Consider the following 19,500-nt stretch of genomic DNA (forward strand, 5'->3'; position numbering starts at 1 on the left):
ATGGCCAAGTGCCACTTGTATTTGTGGAATGTAAGGTTCAGGCCAGAGGCAAACACATGAGGCAAAAATCCCTGTCGTACAGGGAAATTACTAACATTCACCCTATGCCCCCACTTATTACTTCCTTATATTTTCAAAGTGTTTTCCAGATTGCTCTCCTTTTTTCTCAGCTGATTCTCATAAACAAGCAGGGCCTCTGGTGCTCTTGCCATTTACTACCCCTGGGTCTCAATTTCTCCATCTGTACAGTGGGGGTGGCCATGCCTGCTCCTGGGTTTCTTTGGAAGCTTACATGAGACGACGCAGAGAAGGGCTTAGCCCGGTGTCTGGCACGGAGTAGGTGCTTGATAAATGCCAGCTGTTGTTTTGATCAAAGGACGTGGGAAGAGTACTGGACTGGGGGTCAGAAGGCCACAGTTCAAGCTGAAGCTCTGACGTGGGTCGCCCTGGGGCTTTGGGCAAGACTCCTGTCTTCTTGGGACCTCAGTTTCCTCATTCTGCACAGAGGTGGGCAGGGGCCGGCGTCCTCACTCCCCTCCACCGTTGTTTGTCTCTGATTCCCCAAACGGTGTTTAACTCACACTAGTGCTCGAGGCACCCAACCGGCTGAGTGAACACTTTGTTGGAGTCAGGAGCTTTGATGGGGGAAGCAGGGAAGCAGCTAGGGAGCCAGTCATCTTGGAGAGTTTTGCAGAAAGTTCAGCCCTCTTATCACAGGCTGTGAATCTGCTGGTTGCCATGACTACGGAGAGCAGCATCTAAGCTCCAGGTCGCTGATTAGCAGGAACTGAGCGGGAGGCCTTGAGGAATGCAGCACTTGTGCCTCCCTCCCTCCTTCTGTGAAGTGGAGTGCACTGGCCCTTGACTTCACTGTTTTAGCCGTCCCCTGAAGAGCTCGCCTTCTTTTAAGTATTTTTTTTTAATGCAACATCAAAGAGCTGCGTGGAAAAAACGAGGCAGCTGCCTGTACTCCTCAGCAAGGATGGGACACAGAATTTTTCTTAAAGCCCTGCAAAGATGCAAAGCTGGAGGCAAAGAAGGAAGATGGGTGGGGCTAAGGGGGTGGAGGTACCATGGCTGAGGTCTGAGTCCACTGAAGTGCTGTGTGGCCTCAGACTGGTCCTTCTCCCTGGACCTCTGCTTCTTTATATGTGAGGAGAGGTTGCATCTGACCTGTGGTTCTCACATGAGATTGGTCATCAGAATTGATCTGTAAATTCATTCATTCAACAAATGCTTCCTGAGTAAGGAGGCATTGTCTATGCCAGGCACTAGATCCTTGGGGATTCGGTGGTGAGAGAAGAGACTAGTTCCCACACTCAGGAAGCTTACATTCTAGTCCAGAAGACAAACGGTTAGCAAATAAACATGTAAAATGGTCATTTCAAATAGTAACAAGTACTGTGAAGGAGGGAAGGCACAGCAGGCCACTGTGACGGTGGCCAGTGATGAGAGGAGCACGATTACATAAGGGGATAAGGGAGGGCTTCTCCGAGGAGGTGACATTTGAGTGAAAAGAAGGAGCCGGCCATGCAGATAGCTGGAGGAGGAACAGCATACCAGGTGGAGGGAACAGAAAGAGCAAAGCCTCTGAGTAAGGGCCCTGTTCCTTCTGAGGAGCAGCAAGAAGGCCATGTGGCCAAAGCAGAGTAAGGGACGGGGAGGAGGTAGGAGATGGGGTCTAGAGGGTCAGAGGCCAGGTCATTCAGAGCCTTTTAATCCCAGTAATCAGTTTGGATTTATTCTTGACCTGATAGAAGGTGAACTACCTGGGATGTTTCTTTAAGTTGCAGGTTCCCACGTTTCACCCTTGGAGACTCTGATTTATTATGGCTATGATGGGGCCTAGGAATCTGTATTTTTTAAAGTTCCTTAAGGGGCCTCTGATACTGTGCCATGTTTAGCAGAGCCTGGACTACATGATCCCTGACTCTCTTTCAGTTTTAAAAAAGCTAAAAAGCAAAGTATTAGAACACATTTAAACAATCTTAAATGTTACATTAGGAAGGATTCCTTTCATCTTTCCCTCACCACTCCCTGTCAGCCTGGTAGAATCAGTTCTGTTTTTGTTTGTGTTATAATCCCAGGTGAGGTACCCAACACCAGGAAGGGGAAGCCAGTGCTATTGGGGAAAAAAAGAACTACCACATCAGGGAGTGTCAAGCTAAGCTAAAAGCTGCAGCAGCTCCATTATACCGCTCTCCTCATCAAACCATTGTCAGGGTTTCCATCCCTGATTCTCCACCCTGCTGCTGGCAGCGATGGGTGAGGCACTGTCCCTGCCTTAAGCTTTGTCCGCCAGTGCCTGGCAGTAGTATCCCCCAGCTTTCCCTGCACTGGCGATAACCCACGCCTCTATTAGCACAAGTCACTGAGACCTTCCATCCAATGGCAGCACTATTTGTCATGTATTTATTCACTGCCAAACTCCTCACGTCGACTCAGTTTCTGCCTAGTGCAAGGTTGCCTCAGGCACATATTTGTGTCTTGGTTTCCTGTAATGCCCCAGAAAGTCCAAAATTCCATTCTTGTGTGTGTGTCCAACTCAAGACTCTGCTGGGCAATACGCATGCACTGATAAACTCGCTGATCACTAAGTCATTGCAGTAGTCTCCCGATCTCTTTCTTCCCTTCCTTTGAGTGTCCGAAGCCCGTGGAGAGAACCTTCTGAAATGTAAGCCAGACCACATCACCCATCTCAGCCGCATGGGACCCAAAGGTCTTCCATGACCTATGTAGTCCAGGCTTTGCTAAACCTGGCACAGTATCAGAGGCCCCCAAGGAACTTTTTAAGAATACAGATTCCTAGGTCCCATCAAAGACCTCATCTCTGATCTGTCCTCTTATCACTCTAACCCCTGCTTGCTATTCCTTGTATATGCCAAGTGTCTTTGAACTTGCTATTCCTTCTGCCTAGAACATACTTCCACTGATTGTGGATACCTGTATAGAAGTTGTATATTACTGAGCAACAAAATACTCCAAATCTTTGTGGCTTAAAACAACAATAAACAGTTATGTTTTGCAGTTTCTGTGAGTCAAGAGTTTGGCTGGGTGACTGACTCACTCACCACTCTCATGAGATGGTGGTCAGATGTCAGCCACGGCTGCTGTCTTATCTGAAGGCTTGACTGCGGCCGGAGGACCCACTTCCAGGGTGGCTCAGTCACATGGCTGATAGTGCTGGCTGTTGGCAGGAGGCCTCAGTTCTGTCACATGGGCGTCTCCACAGGGCTGCTTAAGTGTCCTCACAACATGGCGACCAGCTTCCCTCAAAGTGATCAATCCAAGAGGAAGAGGCAGAAGTTGCCTTCATGACCTCGTCTTGGAAGTCACATCTCATCACTTTTAATTCAGTCTGTTCATTAAAAGTGAGTCACTAGCCCATCCAGTATTCACAGGGAGGGAAGTTAGGCTTCAGCTTTTTTTTTTTTTCTCTTTTTAAAATTTATTTATTTTGTTTTGAAGTATAATTGACTTACAATATTGTGTTAGTTTCAGGTGTACAGCAAAGTGATTCCATCATATGTGTGTGTGTGTACACACACACACACACACACACACACACACACACACACACACACATATAGATATTCTTTTTCAGATTATTTTCCCAAATAGGTTATTACAAAATATTGAGTATAGTTCCCCGTGCCATACAGTAGGTTCTTGCTGTTTATCTCTTTTCTATATAGTAGTGTGTATCTGTTACTCCCAAACTCCTAATTTTCCCTCCCCCCGCTTTCCCCTTTGGTAACCGTAAGTTTGTTTTCTATGTCTGTGAGTCTATTTCTGTTTTGTAACTAAGTTTATTTGTATCGGGTGTTTTAGATTCCACATATAAGTGGTATCATATGATATTTCTCTTTCTCTGTCTGACTTACTTCACTTAGTATGGTAATCTCTAGGTCCATCCATGTTGCTGCAGAAGGCACTATTTCATTCTTCTTTATGGCTGAGTAGTATTCCATCATATATGTACCACATCTTCTAGGATTCAGCTTTTGATGGTATGAGTGTCAAAGAATTTGTGAACACATTTTAAAACCAACACAAACTGCAAGGTTAGTCTCTGATCCTTCAAGTCTCCACTCTCTTGTTACTTCCTAAGAAAGGCCTTCCCTGATTACTGTATACGAAATAACAGTCACCCGCTCCATTTCCTAGCCCCATTCCACTGATTTATTCTCTCCATAAGTTATTACCAACAAATAAGCCATATTGTTACTTTCTTTGTGTTTATTACCTGCTTTTCCATCTGTAATCTAAACTCCACGATCTCAGGGAACACCTGTGTCTTGTTCACTGCATCGCCGGTCTTAGAACTGGCCTGGACACACTGCATGCACTCAGGGAATAGGCGTTCGTGAATGTTGGGTTAGCCTTGGCTAGGACAAGTGTGGCAAGAGGCAAACCTTGCTGGAGGCTGGGCAGAAACTGCAAGCTTTGAGTTATCTGAAAAGAGCCAGGGCAGCATTCCACACAGATAGACTGGAGGGAACGCAGGCATGGAAATGGAACCCTCATCGTGGAAGAAGGGCTGCAGGGAGGTGTAGGGAAAACTGGAGTTCTGGTAGCATGGAGTTGGCAGTGAGGAGGGCTGGACAGACCCGACTAGAATCTCCATCCTTCCTGGGCTTGAAGTATCCCCCAGCTCTGCTTCTAAAGATGCAGCGATCAGCGGCTGACAGAGAAGGATGTGTTTTGCTGCCCTTCCTTCAATATTGACCAGGCTTGGCCTGCGCTCCTGGCAGCCCGAAGGAGCAGGGGGCTTATCAAATGTATTCATCCTGAGTCATAAAACCAATCTTGATGCGCTGGCTGCAGGAACTCGGTGCAGGAGAAATGCTAATGCCTTTGATCAATGCTTGACCTGGGATTTGCAGGCAGGGTGAGCAGGCTGGGATGCTCGCTGGATGGGGCCAGATCCACCTGTGGTTCTCAGACTCCTGACTGAATGACAGGAGCCAGGAGACTTGAGTGACAGCTTCTTCAAAGACTGAGTAACTAAGCAACTTCCTTTCCCTCTCTGGGACTCAGAGAAGGAGGTGGGACGCAGGTAATTTCCCTGTGTTATTTGGACCTCATCTCAGAGGCAGAGAAGAGAACTTCAGGCCTTCATGGGAACTGCCGTCCCAAGTAGGCATGCTCACACCTGCTAAGGACACCAAATGGGAGCTTTGGTTCACAGAGAAGTAAAGGGAAAGGGCAGTGATATTTCTTAGGCCTTCCTGTTTGCTTGCATTATCTCATTTTATCTTCACAACAACTCAACAATATATGGGCTGATATTATTCCCTATTTTATAGTTGAGGAAACTGCAGCTCAGAGAGGTTGAGGGACTGATCCCAGGACCTAGAGTTACTAAATCGTGAAGGTAGTGTTTAAATGAAGCTGTCTCTGTGCCATACACAGATAAGGCAGAAAAGTGGGATCGAAATGGCAAAGGAGAGTTTGAACTAATCCTATACTGCTTTGGCCTCCAGTTAAGTCTTGAGGAAGGAAGTAAAATGCTGGTTTCCAGCCTCTTCCTGTGATTCAATCAGGTTAGGCTAGGCTATGCTGCAGTAACAAGTAAGTCCCTAAACCTCAGTGGCTTAACCTAACTAAGGCTTATTTCTGTCATGCAAAGTCTGACGTGGTCCAGGCATCTCTCCTCCATCAAGTAGCTTCACCTTTTGGAATGTGTGGCCTCCAAAGTCACTGTGACAGAGGGAGAGAGAGCTGGAGATGACACACAGATCTTAACTGCCTCAAACTGGAAACAATACTTATCACTCCCATTCAGAGACCACTGACCCTTGATGATGATATGGCCCCAACTTAACTCCGAGGGAGGTTGGAAATATTCTGACATCTATGAATGTTTGATGAACAGTAAGAATCTCTGTCATATCCTAACACTTTTGCCTCCTTATTTCCTCCCCTATAGGACAGAACCCCAAAGCAGCCCCATGGTCCCAGCTCAGGATGGACCCTCGGAAAAGCTGAGCCAGCCTCTGGCCACTGAGGTCTTGGGCTCCAACAGCTGGGAGAGAGGCAAAGCCTGCCAGGAGGCCAGTCCTGCCAGAGCACACAGGTGAGACCCTGCCCCCGCTCCCCTCTTCAATCTAACAGGGAAGTTCAACTTGAGGTTGGAGAAATGAAGTTTGTCTCTCTGACCACTCTTCCTCTCTCGCTTTTGCAAGTTCCTCTTTGAGATCCTTAAGTCAGATCAAAACCCATCTGAGAATTAGATGGAAGCTATGAATGCCAAGAATACTCCCCAAGTTCTGTGTACCTTTTCAGAGGACTCATAGACCCCTGAGACTTACGAACAGGAGTCTCTAGTTAAAAGCCTGAATCCTGAGGCAGTGGCTTAGGAAGCCAGAGCAGCTTTCATGGATGAAGTCTGCTTCTCCACCCAGGGTGCCCTCTACCCAGGCTAGCTACAGGCTTTAGTTAGTTAGGCCGTGATTTCAATGCGGGGGAAACAGTTAATCCTATCAGCTTGAAGAAGTGAAGTTCAACATCGGTTCTGGAGGATTTTCCCCAGGAAACAGAAAAAAAAAATGTTGTTTCCATAAGAGGCTGAAGGAGATGGAGAGAGAAGGGGAGGGGAAGGGAATTTACATGCTTTCAAAACATTGACTCCTAGACAGCCAAAGGGGACTTGGTGTGTTGTAGGGACTTGCGTTCAAACCTGCACACCATCACTTACTAACTGAGTGACCTTGGGCAAGTTTGTTTTCTTGTGTGAGCCTCAGTTTTCACAACTATAAAATGGGGATATTGAGATCTAATTCTCAAAGTCGAGTGAAGATTAAATCAGATCAGGTGTGCACAGATTCTGACAGTGAGCCTGGTATATAAGAGGACCTTAAGATGCTAGTTGGAGTCTCACGGAGCCGAAAGAGAAGGTTCTGGACATGATAATCTAAAAATGATGCCGTGTCGTCCATTCGATTGTAGAGTGTACAGGCCCCTTGCTCCCTTCCCCTATCTGTGACCTGCTCTCTGACGTGAGTAAAAACCACAATATTGATGATAAACCTATTGCTAGTGATAATCAAAATCATAATAATTATAATAATAGACACTACATTTACTGTAACTTGCTCCGTGCTGGTCCAGGGCACATCGCATAAGTAAGCTCCCTCGTTCCTTGTAACGAACTTAGGACACAGGTCTCATGTTTTATACCCATCTTACAGATGATGAAAGTGATACTCATAGAGGCCTCCCAGCTAGGAAGTAACAGAGCAGTAGTTCAAATCCAAGTGTGTCCGTTTCTGGAGCCAGCATTCTTCATGGCTGCATACTTCCCCTCCGCGTATCTGACCACTGTGTAGTGAACCACTGTATATGTGACCGCTGCATACTTAACTGCTGCGTGTTTAACCGCCCCTTATGTCACTGTGGTGCACTTAACCACTATTCTGGCCCTACCGCCCCACTGTGTTCAAGGGCATACCCGGGAGACTGGTGCATGGAAAAGACGTAGAGGAAAGGCATTTGGGATTTAGGGAGGGGGTTAATTACCCCCCTCACAGACATCAAATCCATCCAGATTCAAGGGCTTTTTTTTTTCTACCAGTATTTTTTTTTGAGGTATAGTTAATTTGCAAAGTTGTTTTAGTTTCAAGTGTACAGTAAAGCGATTCAGATATATATATTCTTTTTCAGATTCTTTTCCATTGTAGGTTACTACAAGATATTGAGTCTAGTTTCCTGTGCTATACAGTAGGTCCCTGTTGTTTACCTATTTTATATATAGTGTGTATATGTTAATCCCAAACTCCTCATTTATCTCCCCCCTCCCACCCCACTCCATGTTTGTTTTCTATGTTTGTGAGCCTATTTCTGTTTTGTAAATAAGTTCATTTGTATCATTTTCTTAGATTCCACAAATAAATGATATCATATGATATTTGTCTTTCTCTGTAGGGCTTTTGGGTTTTATCTCATCACTTAAATCTGAGTTTAGGATAGTGGTTCCCAAACCTTGCTCCCCTGAGACCCTGGGGTATGAGAATGAAGTGACAGTAATTGACAGAAACAATAAAATCTTTCTCTATTTTATAAGACACATTTTTAAAAGGTCTTTTCTTTCTCCTTAAGCATTTATGCCTTAAATGTTTTCAGTTTTTCTCAAATTCCTAGCAGCTGTTACACTGGGAAGTGTTTATATGAAACAAGATGATTTAACACGTGTCTAAATTATTTCATCCATTCATCCCTCATTTGGTCACTCAACAAATGTTTATTAGGCTCTTACTCTGTGTCAATCCCTCGTTGAAGGAAAAATTTGGAAGTGGCTTACCGTGCTTACACGAGAGGCCTGTTTGCTTCCCGGGTATGTGTGCTGTGTTCTGTGCTTTATATAACACGTAAGTGTAGTTAACGAGCTAGGTACTTAGTCCCTATGATTTTAATTTTTAACCTGCTAAAAGTGACTCTCTTGAAACTGTTCTAGATATGGCTATATGATTTGTATTGGCTGACAATGCGGAGACCTTAACATATATTCTAATCACTGTATCGTTGTTTTCTACTAACTGTAAGTACCAGATTCTTAGAATGTAATTAATCATGGCAGCATTTTATGATGTTTTGTAAAGAGTTGAGAAGCTTCCGAAAGCTCAGCCACACAAACAAGTGTGAAAAGGCAGCTGGTTTCATGGGAAGGCTCTCAGGCTGGGAATCACACAGGCCTCGATTCAAGTTCCAGCTCGGATACTTCCTTACTGTGCAGCTGTGAGCAAGACAGCTCAACTCTCTTGAGCCTGGTTTTCTTAGCCTGTAGAACGAGACAGTAAAAATCATAGCACCAAGATGGCGTGCCTGACGGAGACCCCAATCCGCACGAGCGTCCTTTCGGAAGTAACAGCTAGCAGTCGCCACTATGTTAACAGGCTCTTTGACCCTGATCCCCAGAAAGTTCTACAAGGTGTCATCTGAGTACCCCTTTAGGATTTGTTAGAAAGGAAACCCGACTGCAGCTGCTGGATTGCTGCCGGGACGAGGGACGAGAACGAGGCTGGCCAGCATTCAGCAGCAGACCCTCTCGAGACCGTCCGCTTGCCCGTGCTCCTGTTGGGTTACCACAGGTAGAAGCAGGACAGAGGCTCAGCAGCAGCAGGCCATGACCCAGGAGGCGCAGTGAGGGACAGAGCTGCCGCTGTGTGGCTGACAGGGTCTTGGTGCTCCGGCCAGGTGTCAGGCCTGTGCCTCTGAGGTGGGAGAGCTGAGTTCAGGACATTGGTCCACCAGAGACTCCCGGCTCCATGTAATATCAAATGGCGAAAGCTCTCCCAGAGATCTCCATCTCAATGCTAAGACCCAGCTCCACTCAACAACCAGCAAACTACAGTGCTGGACACCCTATGCCAAACAACTAGCAAGACAGGAACACAACCCCACCCATTAGCAGAGAGGCTGCCTAAAATCATACTAAGGTCACAAACACCCCAAAACACACCACTGGATGCAGTCCTGCCCACCAGAAAGACAAGATCCAGCCTCATCCACCAGAGCACAGGCACCAGTCCCCTCCACCAGGAAGCCTACACAACCCACTGAACCAACCTTAGCCACTGGGGGCCAACACCAAAAACAACAGGAACTATGAACCTGCAGCCTGCAAAAAGGAGACCCCAAACACAGTAATTTAAACAAAATGAGAAGACAGAGAAATACACAGCAGATGAAGGAGCAAGATAAAAACCCACCAGACCTAACAAATGAAGAGGAAATAAGCAGTCTACCTGAAAAAGAATTCAGAGTAATGATAGTAAAGATAATCCAAAATCTTGGAAATAGAATGGAGAAAATACAAGAAACGTTTAACAAGGACCTAGAAGAACTAAAGAGCAAACGAACAATGATGAACAGCACAATAAATAAAATTAAAAATTCTCTAGAAGGAATCAATAGCAGAGTAACTGAGGCAGAAGAATGGAGAAGTGACCTGGAAGATAAAATAGTGGAAATAACTACCACAGAGCAGAATAAAGAAAAAAGAATGAAAAGAATTGAGGACAGTCTTAGAGACCTCTGAGACAATATTAAACACACCAACATTCGAATTATAGTGGTGCCAGAAGAAGACGAGAGAAAGAAACAGACGGAGAAAATATTCGAAGAAATTATACTTGAAAACTTCCCCTAATATGGGAAAGGAAATAATCAAGTCCAGGAAGCACAGAGAGTCCCGTACAGGATAAATCCAAGGAGAAACACGCCAAGGCACATATTAATCAAACTATCAAAAATTAAATACAAAGAAAAAATATTAAAAGCAGCAAGGGAAAAGCAACAAATAGCACACAGGGGAATCCCCATAAGGTTAACAGCTGATCTTTCAACAGAAACTCTGCAAGCCAGAAGGGAGTGGCAAGACATATTTAAAGTGGTGAAGGGAAAAACCTACAACCAAGATTACTCTACCCAGCAAGGATCTCATTCAGATCTGACGGAGAAATTAAAACCTTTACAGACAAGCAAAAGCTAAGAGAATTCAGCACCACCAAACCAGCTTTTCAACAAATGCTAAAGGAATTTCTCTAGGCAGGAAACACAAGAGAAGGAAAAGACCTTCAATAACAAACCCAAAACAGTTAAGAAAATGGTAATAGGAATATACATATCGATAATTACCTTAAATGTAAATGGATTAAATGCTCCCACCAAAAGACATAGACCGGCTAAATGGATACAATAACAAGACCCATATATATGCTGTCTACAAGAGACCCACTTCAGACCTAGGGACACATACAGACTGAAAGTGAGGGGATGGAAAAAGATATTCCATGCAAATGGAAATCAAAAGAAAGCTGGAGTAGCAATCACATATCAGACAAAATAGACTTTAAAATAAAGATTATTACAAAAGACAAAGAAGGACACTACATAATGATCAAGGGATCAATCCAAGAAGAAGATATAACAGTTGTAAATATTTATTCACCCAACAGAGGAACACCTCAATACATAAGGCAAATGTTAACAGCCATAAAATGGGAAATTGACAGTAACACAATCATAGTAGGGGACTTTAACACTTTCACCAACGGACAGATCCAAAATGAAAATAAATAAGGAAACACAAGCTTTAAATGATACATTAAACAAGATGGACTTAATTGATATTTATAGGACAGTCCATCCAAAAACAACAGAATACATTTTCTTCTCCAGTACTCATGGAACATTCTCCAGGATAGATCATATCTTGGGTCACAAATCAAGCCTTGGTAAATTTAAGAAAATTGAAATCATATCAAGTATCTTTTCCTACCACAATGCTATGAGACTAGATATCAGTTACAGGAAAAAATCTGTAAAAAATACAACCACGTGGAAGCTAAATAGTACACTACTTAATAACGAAGTGATCACTGAAGAAATCAAAAAATACTTAGAAACAAAAGACAATGAAAACACGACAACCCAAAACCTATGGGATGCAGCAAAAGCAGTAATAAAAGGGAAGTTTATAGCAACACAATCCTACCTCAAGAAACAAGAAACGTCTCAAATAAACAACCTTACCTTACACCTAAAACAATTAGAGAAAGAAGAACAAAAAAGCCCCAACGTTAGCAGAAGGAAAGAAATCATAAAGATCAGATCAGAAATAAATGAAAAAAAACTAAGGAAATGATAGCAAAGAGCAATAAAACTAAAAGCTGGTTCTTTGAGAAGATAAACAAAATTGATAAACCATTAGCCAGACTCATCAAGACAAAAAGAGAGAAGACTCAAATCAACAAAATTAGAAATGAAAAAGGAGAAGTAACAACTGACACGGCAGAAATACAAAGGATCATGAGAGATAACTACAGGCAACTATATGCCAGTAAAATGGACAACCGGGACAAATTCTTAGAAAAGAAGAAATGGACAAATTCTTGAAAAAGCACAACCTTCCGAGACTGAACCAGGAAGAAATAGAAAATATAAACAGACCAGTCACAAGCACTGAAATTGAAACTGTGATTTAAAATCTTCCAACAACCAAAAGTCCAGGACCAGATGGCTTCACAGGTGAATGCTATCAAACATTTAGAGAAGAGCTAACACCTATCCTTCTCAAACTCTTCCAAAATATAGCAGAGGGAGGAACACTCCCAAACTCATTCTACGAGGCCACCATCACCCTGATACCAAAACCAGACAAAGATGTCGCAAAGAAAGAAAACTACAGGCCAATATCACTGATGAACATAGATGCAAAAATCCTCGACAAAATACTAGCAAACAGAGTCCAACAGCACATTAAAAGGATCATACACCATGATCAAGTGGGGTTTATCCCAGGAATGCAAGGATTCTTCAATATATGCAGATCAGTCAGTGTGATACACCATATAACAAATTGAAGGCTGAAAACCATATGATCATCTCAATAGATGCAGAAAAATCTTTTGACAAAATTCGACACCCACTTATGATAAAACCCTCCAGAAGGTAGGCATAGAGGGAACTTACCTCAGTATAATAAAGGCCATATATGACAAACCCACAGCCAACATCATTCCCAGTGGTGAAAAACTGAACCATTTCCTCTAAGGTCAGGAGAAAGACAAGATTGTCCACTCTCACCACTATTATTCAACATAGTTTTGGAAGTTTTAGCCACAGCAATCAGAGTAGAAAAAGAAATAAAAGAAATCCAAATCGGAAAAGAAGAAGTAAAGCTGTCACTGTTTGCAGATAACAAGATGCTATATGTAGAGAATCCTAAAGATGCCACCAGAAAACTGCTAGAGCTAATCAATGAATTTGGTAGAGTAGCAGGATACAAAATTAATGCACAGAAATCTCTTGCATTCCTATACACTAATGATGGAAAATCTGAAAGAGAAATTAAGGAAACACTCCCATTTACCATTGCAACAAAAAGAGTAAAATACCTAGGAATAAACCTACCTGAGGAGACAAAAGACCTACCTGTATGCAGAAAACTATAAGACACTGTTGAAAGAAATTAAAGATGATACAAACAGATGGAGAGATATACCATGTTCTTAGATTGGAAGAATCAACATTGTGAAAATGACTCTACTACCCAAAGCAATCTACAGATTCAGTGCAATCCCTATCAAACTACCAATGGCATTTTTCACAGAACTAGAACAAAAAATTTCACAATTTGTATGGAAACACAAAAGACCCTAAATAGCCAAAGCAATCTTGAGAAAGAAAAACAGAGCTGGAGGAATCAGGCTCCCGGACTTCAGACTATACTACAAAGCTACAGTCATCAAGACAGTATGGTACTGGCACAAAAACAGAAATATAGATCAATGGAATAGGATAGAAAGCCCAGAGATAAACCCATGCACATATGGTCACCTTATTTTTGATAAAGGAGGCAAGAATATACAGTGGAGGAAAGACAGCCTCTTCACTAAGTGGTGCTGGGAAAACTGTACAGGTACATGTAAAAATATGAAATTAGAACTCTCCCTAACACCATACACAAAAATAAACTCAAAATGGATTTGAGACCTAAATGTAAGACCGGACACTATAAAACTCTTAGAGGAAAACATAGGAAGAACACTCTGACATAAATCACAGCAAGATCTTTTTTGATCCACCTCCTAGAGTAATGGAAATAAAAACAAAAATAAACAAATGGGACCTAATGAATCTTTAAAGCTTTTGCACAGCAAAGGAAAATATAAACAAGATGAAAACACAACTCTCAGAATGGGAGAAAATATTTGCAAACGACTCAACAGACAAAGGATTAATCTCCAAAATATATAAACAGCTCATGCAGCTCAATATTAAGGAAACAAACAACCCAATCAAAAAATGGGCAGAAGACCTAAACAGACATTTCTCCAAAGAAGACATACAAATGGCCAAGAAGCACATGAAAAGCTGCTCAACATCACTAATCATTAGAGAAATGCAAATCAAAACTACAATGAGGTAACACCTCATACTGGTCAGAATGGGCATCATCAGAAAATCTACAAACAGCAAGTGCTGGAGAGGGTGTGGAGAAAAGGGAACACTCTTGCACTGTTGGTGGGAATATAGATTGATACAGCCACTATGGAGAACAGTATAGAGGTTCCTTTAAAAACTAAAAATAGAACTACCGTATGACCCAGCAATCCCGCTACTGGGCATATACCCTGAGAAAACCATAATTCAAAAAGAGTCATGTACCACAATGTTCACTGCAGCACTATTTACAATAGCCAGGACATGGAAGCAACCTAAGTGTCCATCAACAGATGAATGGATAAAGAAGATGTGGCACATATATACAATGGAATATTACTCAGCCATAAAAAGAAACGAAATTGAGTTATTTGTAGTGAGGTGGATGGACTTAGAGTCTGTCATACAGAGTGAAGTAAGTCAAAAAGAGAAAGACAAATACCGTATGCTAACACATATATATAGAATCTAAAAAAAAAAAAACATGGTTCTGAAGAACCTAGGGGCAGGACAGGACTAATGACGCAGATGTAGAGAATGGACTTGAGGACCCGGGGAGGGGGAAGGGTAAGCTGGGACGAAGTGAGAGAGTGGCATGGACATATATACACTACCAAATGTAAAATAGATAGCTGGTGGGAAGCAGCCGCATGGCACAGGGAGATCAGCTTGGTGCTTTGTGACCACCTAGAGGGGTGGGATAGGGAGGGTGGGAGGGAGACGCAAGAGGGCGGAGATATGGGGATATATGTATATGTATAGCTGATTCAGTTTGTTGTAGAGCAGAAACTAACACACCATTGTAAAACAATTATACTACAATAAAGATGTTTAAAAAAAATTGTAACACCCTTAAAGTGCTTTTGTGAGCATCAAAGTATATAAAACATTTGGTGCATAATAAGTGAATAAACGGTAGCTGTGTTGTTACTAATAATGATAGTAACATTTTATTAATAATCTGTTTTCCCGAAGAGGTTCAGCTGGGTTGGCATGTTTCAATTCCCAAGCAGTTTTTCATCCAAAACCATATCTTTTTGCCATGGGATAGTGCTTTAAAAAAAAATCCCTGGAGCCTGCCCCAATTATAAAAGGAGATAACTTGACTTCATTTAACTGCAGCCTGAGCCTTTGAATTTAATTGAACAGCAAATAATCATTCCTGAAGAGTGGAGATTTTTGAGGTTCCGTGAAACCATATGAGAAATGTATCTTGTTACATTAGACCTTGGCAAATATACTTTTAATAATCAGCTGCTACTTAACCTACCTTCTGCCTCCTATTTAATTTCCAGCAGGAACTACAGACACGTTGTATTGGGGAGAGAGGGTGCTGAATTGCCGATTAATTATTTAAAAACTGATTTATTTACCAAGGTGAGCCATTTGCAAATTCAATAATAAATCTATTAAGGAGCAGTTAACCTCTGTAACTCTGATTTAACTAATCAATTGATGTTTGGTAACGTACAGCATCTGTCTCATTAGGTCAGCATTAACTCCTTATTTGAGGCATTTAATCTGAAGTGTAACCAAATCAGCCGTGAGATGGTAATTAAGTATTCACTATGGGTCCTTCACCCTCCAAGGAACTGGATCCTTTCCCAGCTGCAACAGCCCTGATTGGGGGTTTGGGGAGCCCTGTGTCCTCTAATACCCAGTTCTGTTTTCCCCTCAGTGCCTCCCAAGGCAAACACTTGACGCCACCCCCTTCCTCCAGGGGGAAGAAGAAAAAGAAGAAAGCTACCCGGAAGAAGAGAAGGAGGTGAGGGCCCCAAGGGACATGGAACACTGAAGATGGGGGAATGGACAAAAGAGGGGTAATAAGGGCTTTGGAGTCAGACAGTGACTCCCCTGGGATTCAGATCCCCTCTATGCCTCTTAACTAGCTGTGTGACCTTAGACAGGTCACTTCACCTCTCTGAGCCTGTTTCCACTTCTATAAAATGGTAGAAATATCCGCCTCTTGGGGTTTTATGAGAATTAGGTGAGAAAATGGATGTGGAAGCAGCTGTCTCAGTGTCTGGCACATAGTAAATGACCAGTCTGAAGCATAGTTATGACCATGAATATTTACTTATTTATTTATTTTTGGAGACCTCACGTATGTGAGCGGCTGTACCAAGTACTGTGATCTCCATGATCTCTTTTACGTTTGACCACGATCTAGCAGGCAGGCATTATTATCCCCATTTATTTATTTATTTATTTATTTGCGGTACGCGGGCCTCTCACTGCTATGGCCTCTCCCGTCGCGGAGCACAGGCTCTGGACGCGCAGGCTCAGCGGCCATGGCTCATGGGCCCAGCTGCTCCGCGGCATGTGGGATCTTCCCGGACCGGGGCACAAACCCGTGTCCCCTGCATCGGCAGGCAGACTCAACCACTGCGCCACTGGGGAAGCCCCCCATTTTATTAAAAAAAAATTTCCCAGTTTTATTGAGATATAATTGACCTATAACATTGTATTAGTCCAAGGTTACAGCATCATGATTTGACATATGTTTATATTGCTAAATGATTACCACAGTAACTGTGGTTAACCTATCCATCACCTCATATAGTTACAATGGTTTTTCTTGTGATGAGATCTTTTAAGATCTAGTCTCTTAGCAGTACAGTATTGTCAACTCTAGTCACCATGACTCATTTCTCTTACAGCTGTTATCCCCATTTTAGAGATGAGAAAATAAAGTCTCAGAGAGGAGGTGACAGAACCTACAGACACTTGATTCCAGGCTCCTCAGTTGCTTCCACCACACGCAAATGCCAAGGATAATGGACTTTATATTTTTGGCCAGCAATTGACTCTTTTGTACCCTGTGAGGTTTTTCTATGTACAGTACCTTTTAATTTTTTTGTATTTAAAAATATTGCCAGAGTTTCTTCTAGGCTGTCAATCGCTAGACTAAAAGCAGGTTCAGTGTTCCACACCCCAAGGAGTGGTCAAAGAGATGTTCCTTAGAGGGGCGAGTTAAAAATCCCAGCAAACCTTGGAGGCAGTATTTGAAGAAGCCTGCAGGGGGCAGCAGAGAGCAGAGTCTGGATGACTCAGGCCCTAACTCGAGGTTTTCTGGGGCCCTGTTCCCTCCACACCCCTTTCACCTAGTTCTAAGGGGCTAGGCCCAAAGAGGACCCAGAGGGGACTGTGAATGAAGACCCTGAGTTCCAGCCATTCTAGGGCGAGGGGTGGAATTGGGGTAAGTGGCCTGAGCTTCCTGATTTTAGGTATGGACAGGAGAACACGTCAAAGAAGGAAACCAGAGGGATCAGGCTCCCATCATTCATTCATTCATCAGTCAGTATGTCCAGTGAGCGCTCTTTGGGGACAAGTGCTATGATTCCCTAAGTCTGATTGTTTCTCAACCCTTCATAACCCCTGCAGGCATGTTTTATTTGACCTGCAAAGTGTTTCTTGTCTTTTTAATTGGTGGCCATATTTTAAAGCCAGGAGATGTCATACGAAAATATGTTTTTCTGGCAACTTCTATTCAAAAGGCAGGAGCTCTAGAAGCCCAGGCCTGCATTCCTACCTTGGACCTTCAGCTGATCTGAGAAGCAGCCATACCCCTGGGTCAGGTGCTCTCTGGTTCACCACAGGCCTCACCACTCCCTACTGTCTCCCCTGCTCCCCCCTGCAACCTGCTGCATCCATTTAAGCTATCTGAGAGGCAGGCCTGTGTTGGCATTGAGTTTGCAGCTCCTGATACGCTTCAACCTTGGTATTTTATCCGTGGGAGAACAGGAGACTTGGAGTGAGCAGTGACATGCCTGAGGTGACTTATAAATTAATGGTAGAGTCAGAATTGGAACTTGGGTTACCCGAACATCAGCCTTGAGTCATAATCATGATCCTAGGGCGTCTCTGTCTCTCGGGTTACCCCTTCATGGCACCGCCGTGCTGAGTGCATCCTGGCAAGATCTCCTGCAGGGGTTTGGTCTTACCAGGGAGACACAGGGTGGAGCAGAGGAGAGACCTTTAAAGTATGTGCAGTTTTGGAAGAGGGCAGCAGACAAAAATAAATACTTATGGCCTGACCAGGGGGGCAGCTATGGGTGCTATAGTGATTGAGAGCAAAGCCCCTGGGATCAGTGAGTCTTCAATTTGAATCTCAGCTCACCCACCTTCTTAGCTGTGTGTCTTTGGGCAAGTCACTTTACCTCTCTGAACCCCGCTTTCTTTGTCTGAAAAGGGAGGGTAGCAATTGTACCTACCTAAGAAGTGTGTGGAAGGATTAAATGAGATAATACCTGTAGTAAAACACATGGTAACATTTGAAACAAATGCAAACTAACTCTACAAATTATCATCCTTGATGTGTGTTACTGAAAGACCTGAGGCATGTCTGGGGGCTGGAGAAGGGTCTCTATGAAACCAACCCTGGCCCTCAAAGCCTCCCTCTGAAGTGAGTCTCCCCTCCCCGGCAGGTCCCCATCATATAGCCCATCGCCTGTCAAGAAAAAGAAGAAGAAAAGTTCCAAGAAACATAAGAGACACAGGTACTCTCCTTCCTCCTCTGCAAATAAACAGGGATGTTCCCGCTGGGGTGAGGGTGGAGGTGACAGGGGATGGCACTGAAAGGTCATTTGGAAGCCTATCATTTCATTTATAAAAAATATTCATCTATGTGGTGTCGTGTATTTGTATCTCGTCTAACTTGGGACTCTGGTTGCAAGGACCAGAGGCCCACTAATGCTAACTCAGGCCAGAGGGGGATTTGTTCTAAGGAGACAGGAATGTCTCAGGGACCAGCCAGGCCTCAGTGAGGGGCTAGAACCGATGAGTGGAAAGCTGACACAACCCAAGCCGAACCCCCTAGTGCACACAGGGGGACGTGGACCCTGCACCCTGTTCCTGTCTCTTCATGTTGCCGACCCAGCCACAGGAAGATCCTGTATCTCTCGATCTTGTTCCTTATTCCAAATTCCCAAGGAGAGACCTTTCTGGTTGGTCCAACTATGTCCTAGAGAATGGGATCCTGTGAAACATGGCTTCTGGATCATACACCCTTGTGGACAGTGGTTAAGGGGCATTAGGAACTGGACACACAGTCCCAAAGGAGCTCGCTATACACATGTGCATGTACACACACACACACACACACACAAACACACACATGTTTATGGGGAAGAATAAAAGACAGGAAGGCTATATGCCAGAGGTCTCAAATCTGTGATTAATGGGCCGAGCCAACATTTTATAATTGAAAGATTTCACAATACAAAAATCAAAGCTTTCCTGCTCCTCTGTAAAATCAGAAGCGCTCTCTTCATTGGACCAGTTTTCCCACAGGCAGCCATCAGCTGGATCTGATGAGTTGCTGTGCGTTTAGACAGAGCGGAGGTGCCGCACTGTCCCCACCTAACCTGCTCCCCTCCATCTACACACATTTAAAAAATCTTGTGTGGCCCCCTGGGCTCAGAGAGTTTGAAGCTGTCTTGGTAAGTTAAGGTGTTTGCTGTGGTTGGCTGTGGATGACAGGGAAAGAGTGGTTTATATTTTATTTTTGCTTGTCTGTATCTTCCAATTTTCCTACACGGGTGGTGGATTATT

At 43.5% G+C, this 19,500-nt stretch overlaps 1 protein-coding gene across 1 annotated transcript in view; it reads left to right on the top strand.

The window, feature by feature from the left end:
• Positions 1-19,500, top strand: part of SRRM4 (serine/arginine repetitive matrix 4) — a gene marked incomplete at both ends in the record, with an annotated part of 162,241 nt that overhangs the window by 107,421 nt on the left and 35,320 nt on the right. The window contains 3 exons of the mRNA XM_082853593.1: positions 5,933-6,079; positions 15,626-15,712; positions 18,375-18,446. Of these exons, the coding sequence (XP_082709719.1) occupies positions 5,933-6,079; positions 15,626-15,712; positions 18,375-18,446 (306 nt within the window). The remainder of the gene's footprint in view (positions 1-5,932; positions 6,080-15,625; positions 15,713-18,374; positions 18,447-19,500) is intronic.

The sequence above is a fragment of the Leucopleurus acutus genome (assembly GCF_964270905.1).
Source record: "Leucopleurus acutus genome assembly, chromosome: 13".
Classification (NCBI taxonomy): Eukaryota; Metazoa; Chordata; class Mammalia; order Artiodactyla; family Delphinidae; genus Leucopleurus; species Leucopleurus acutus.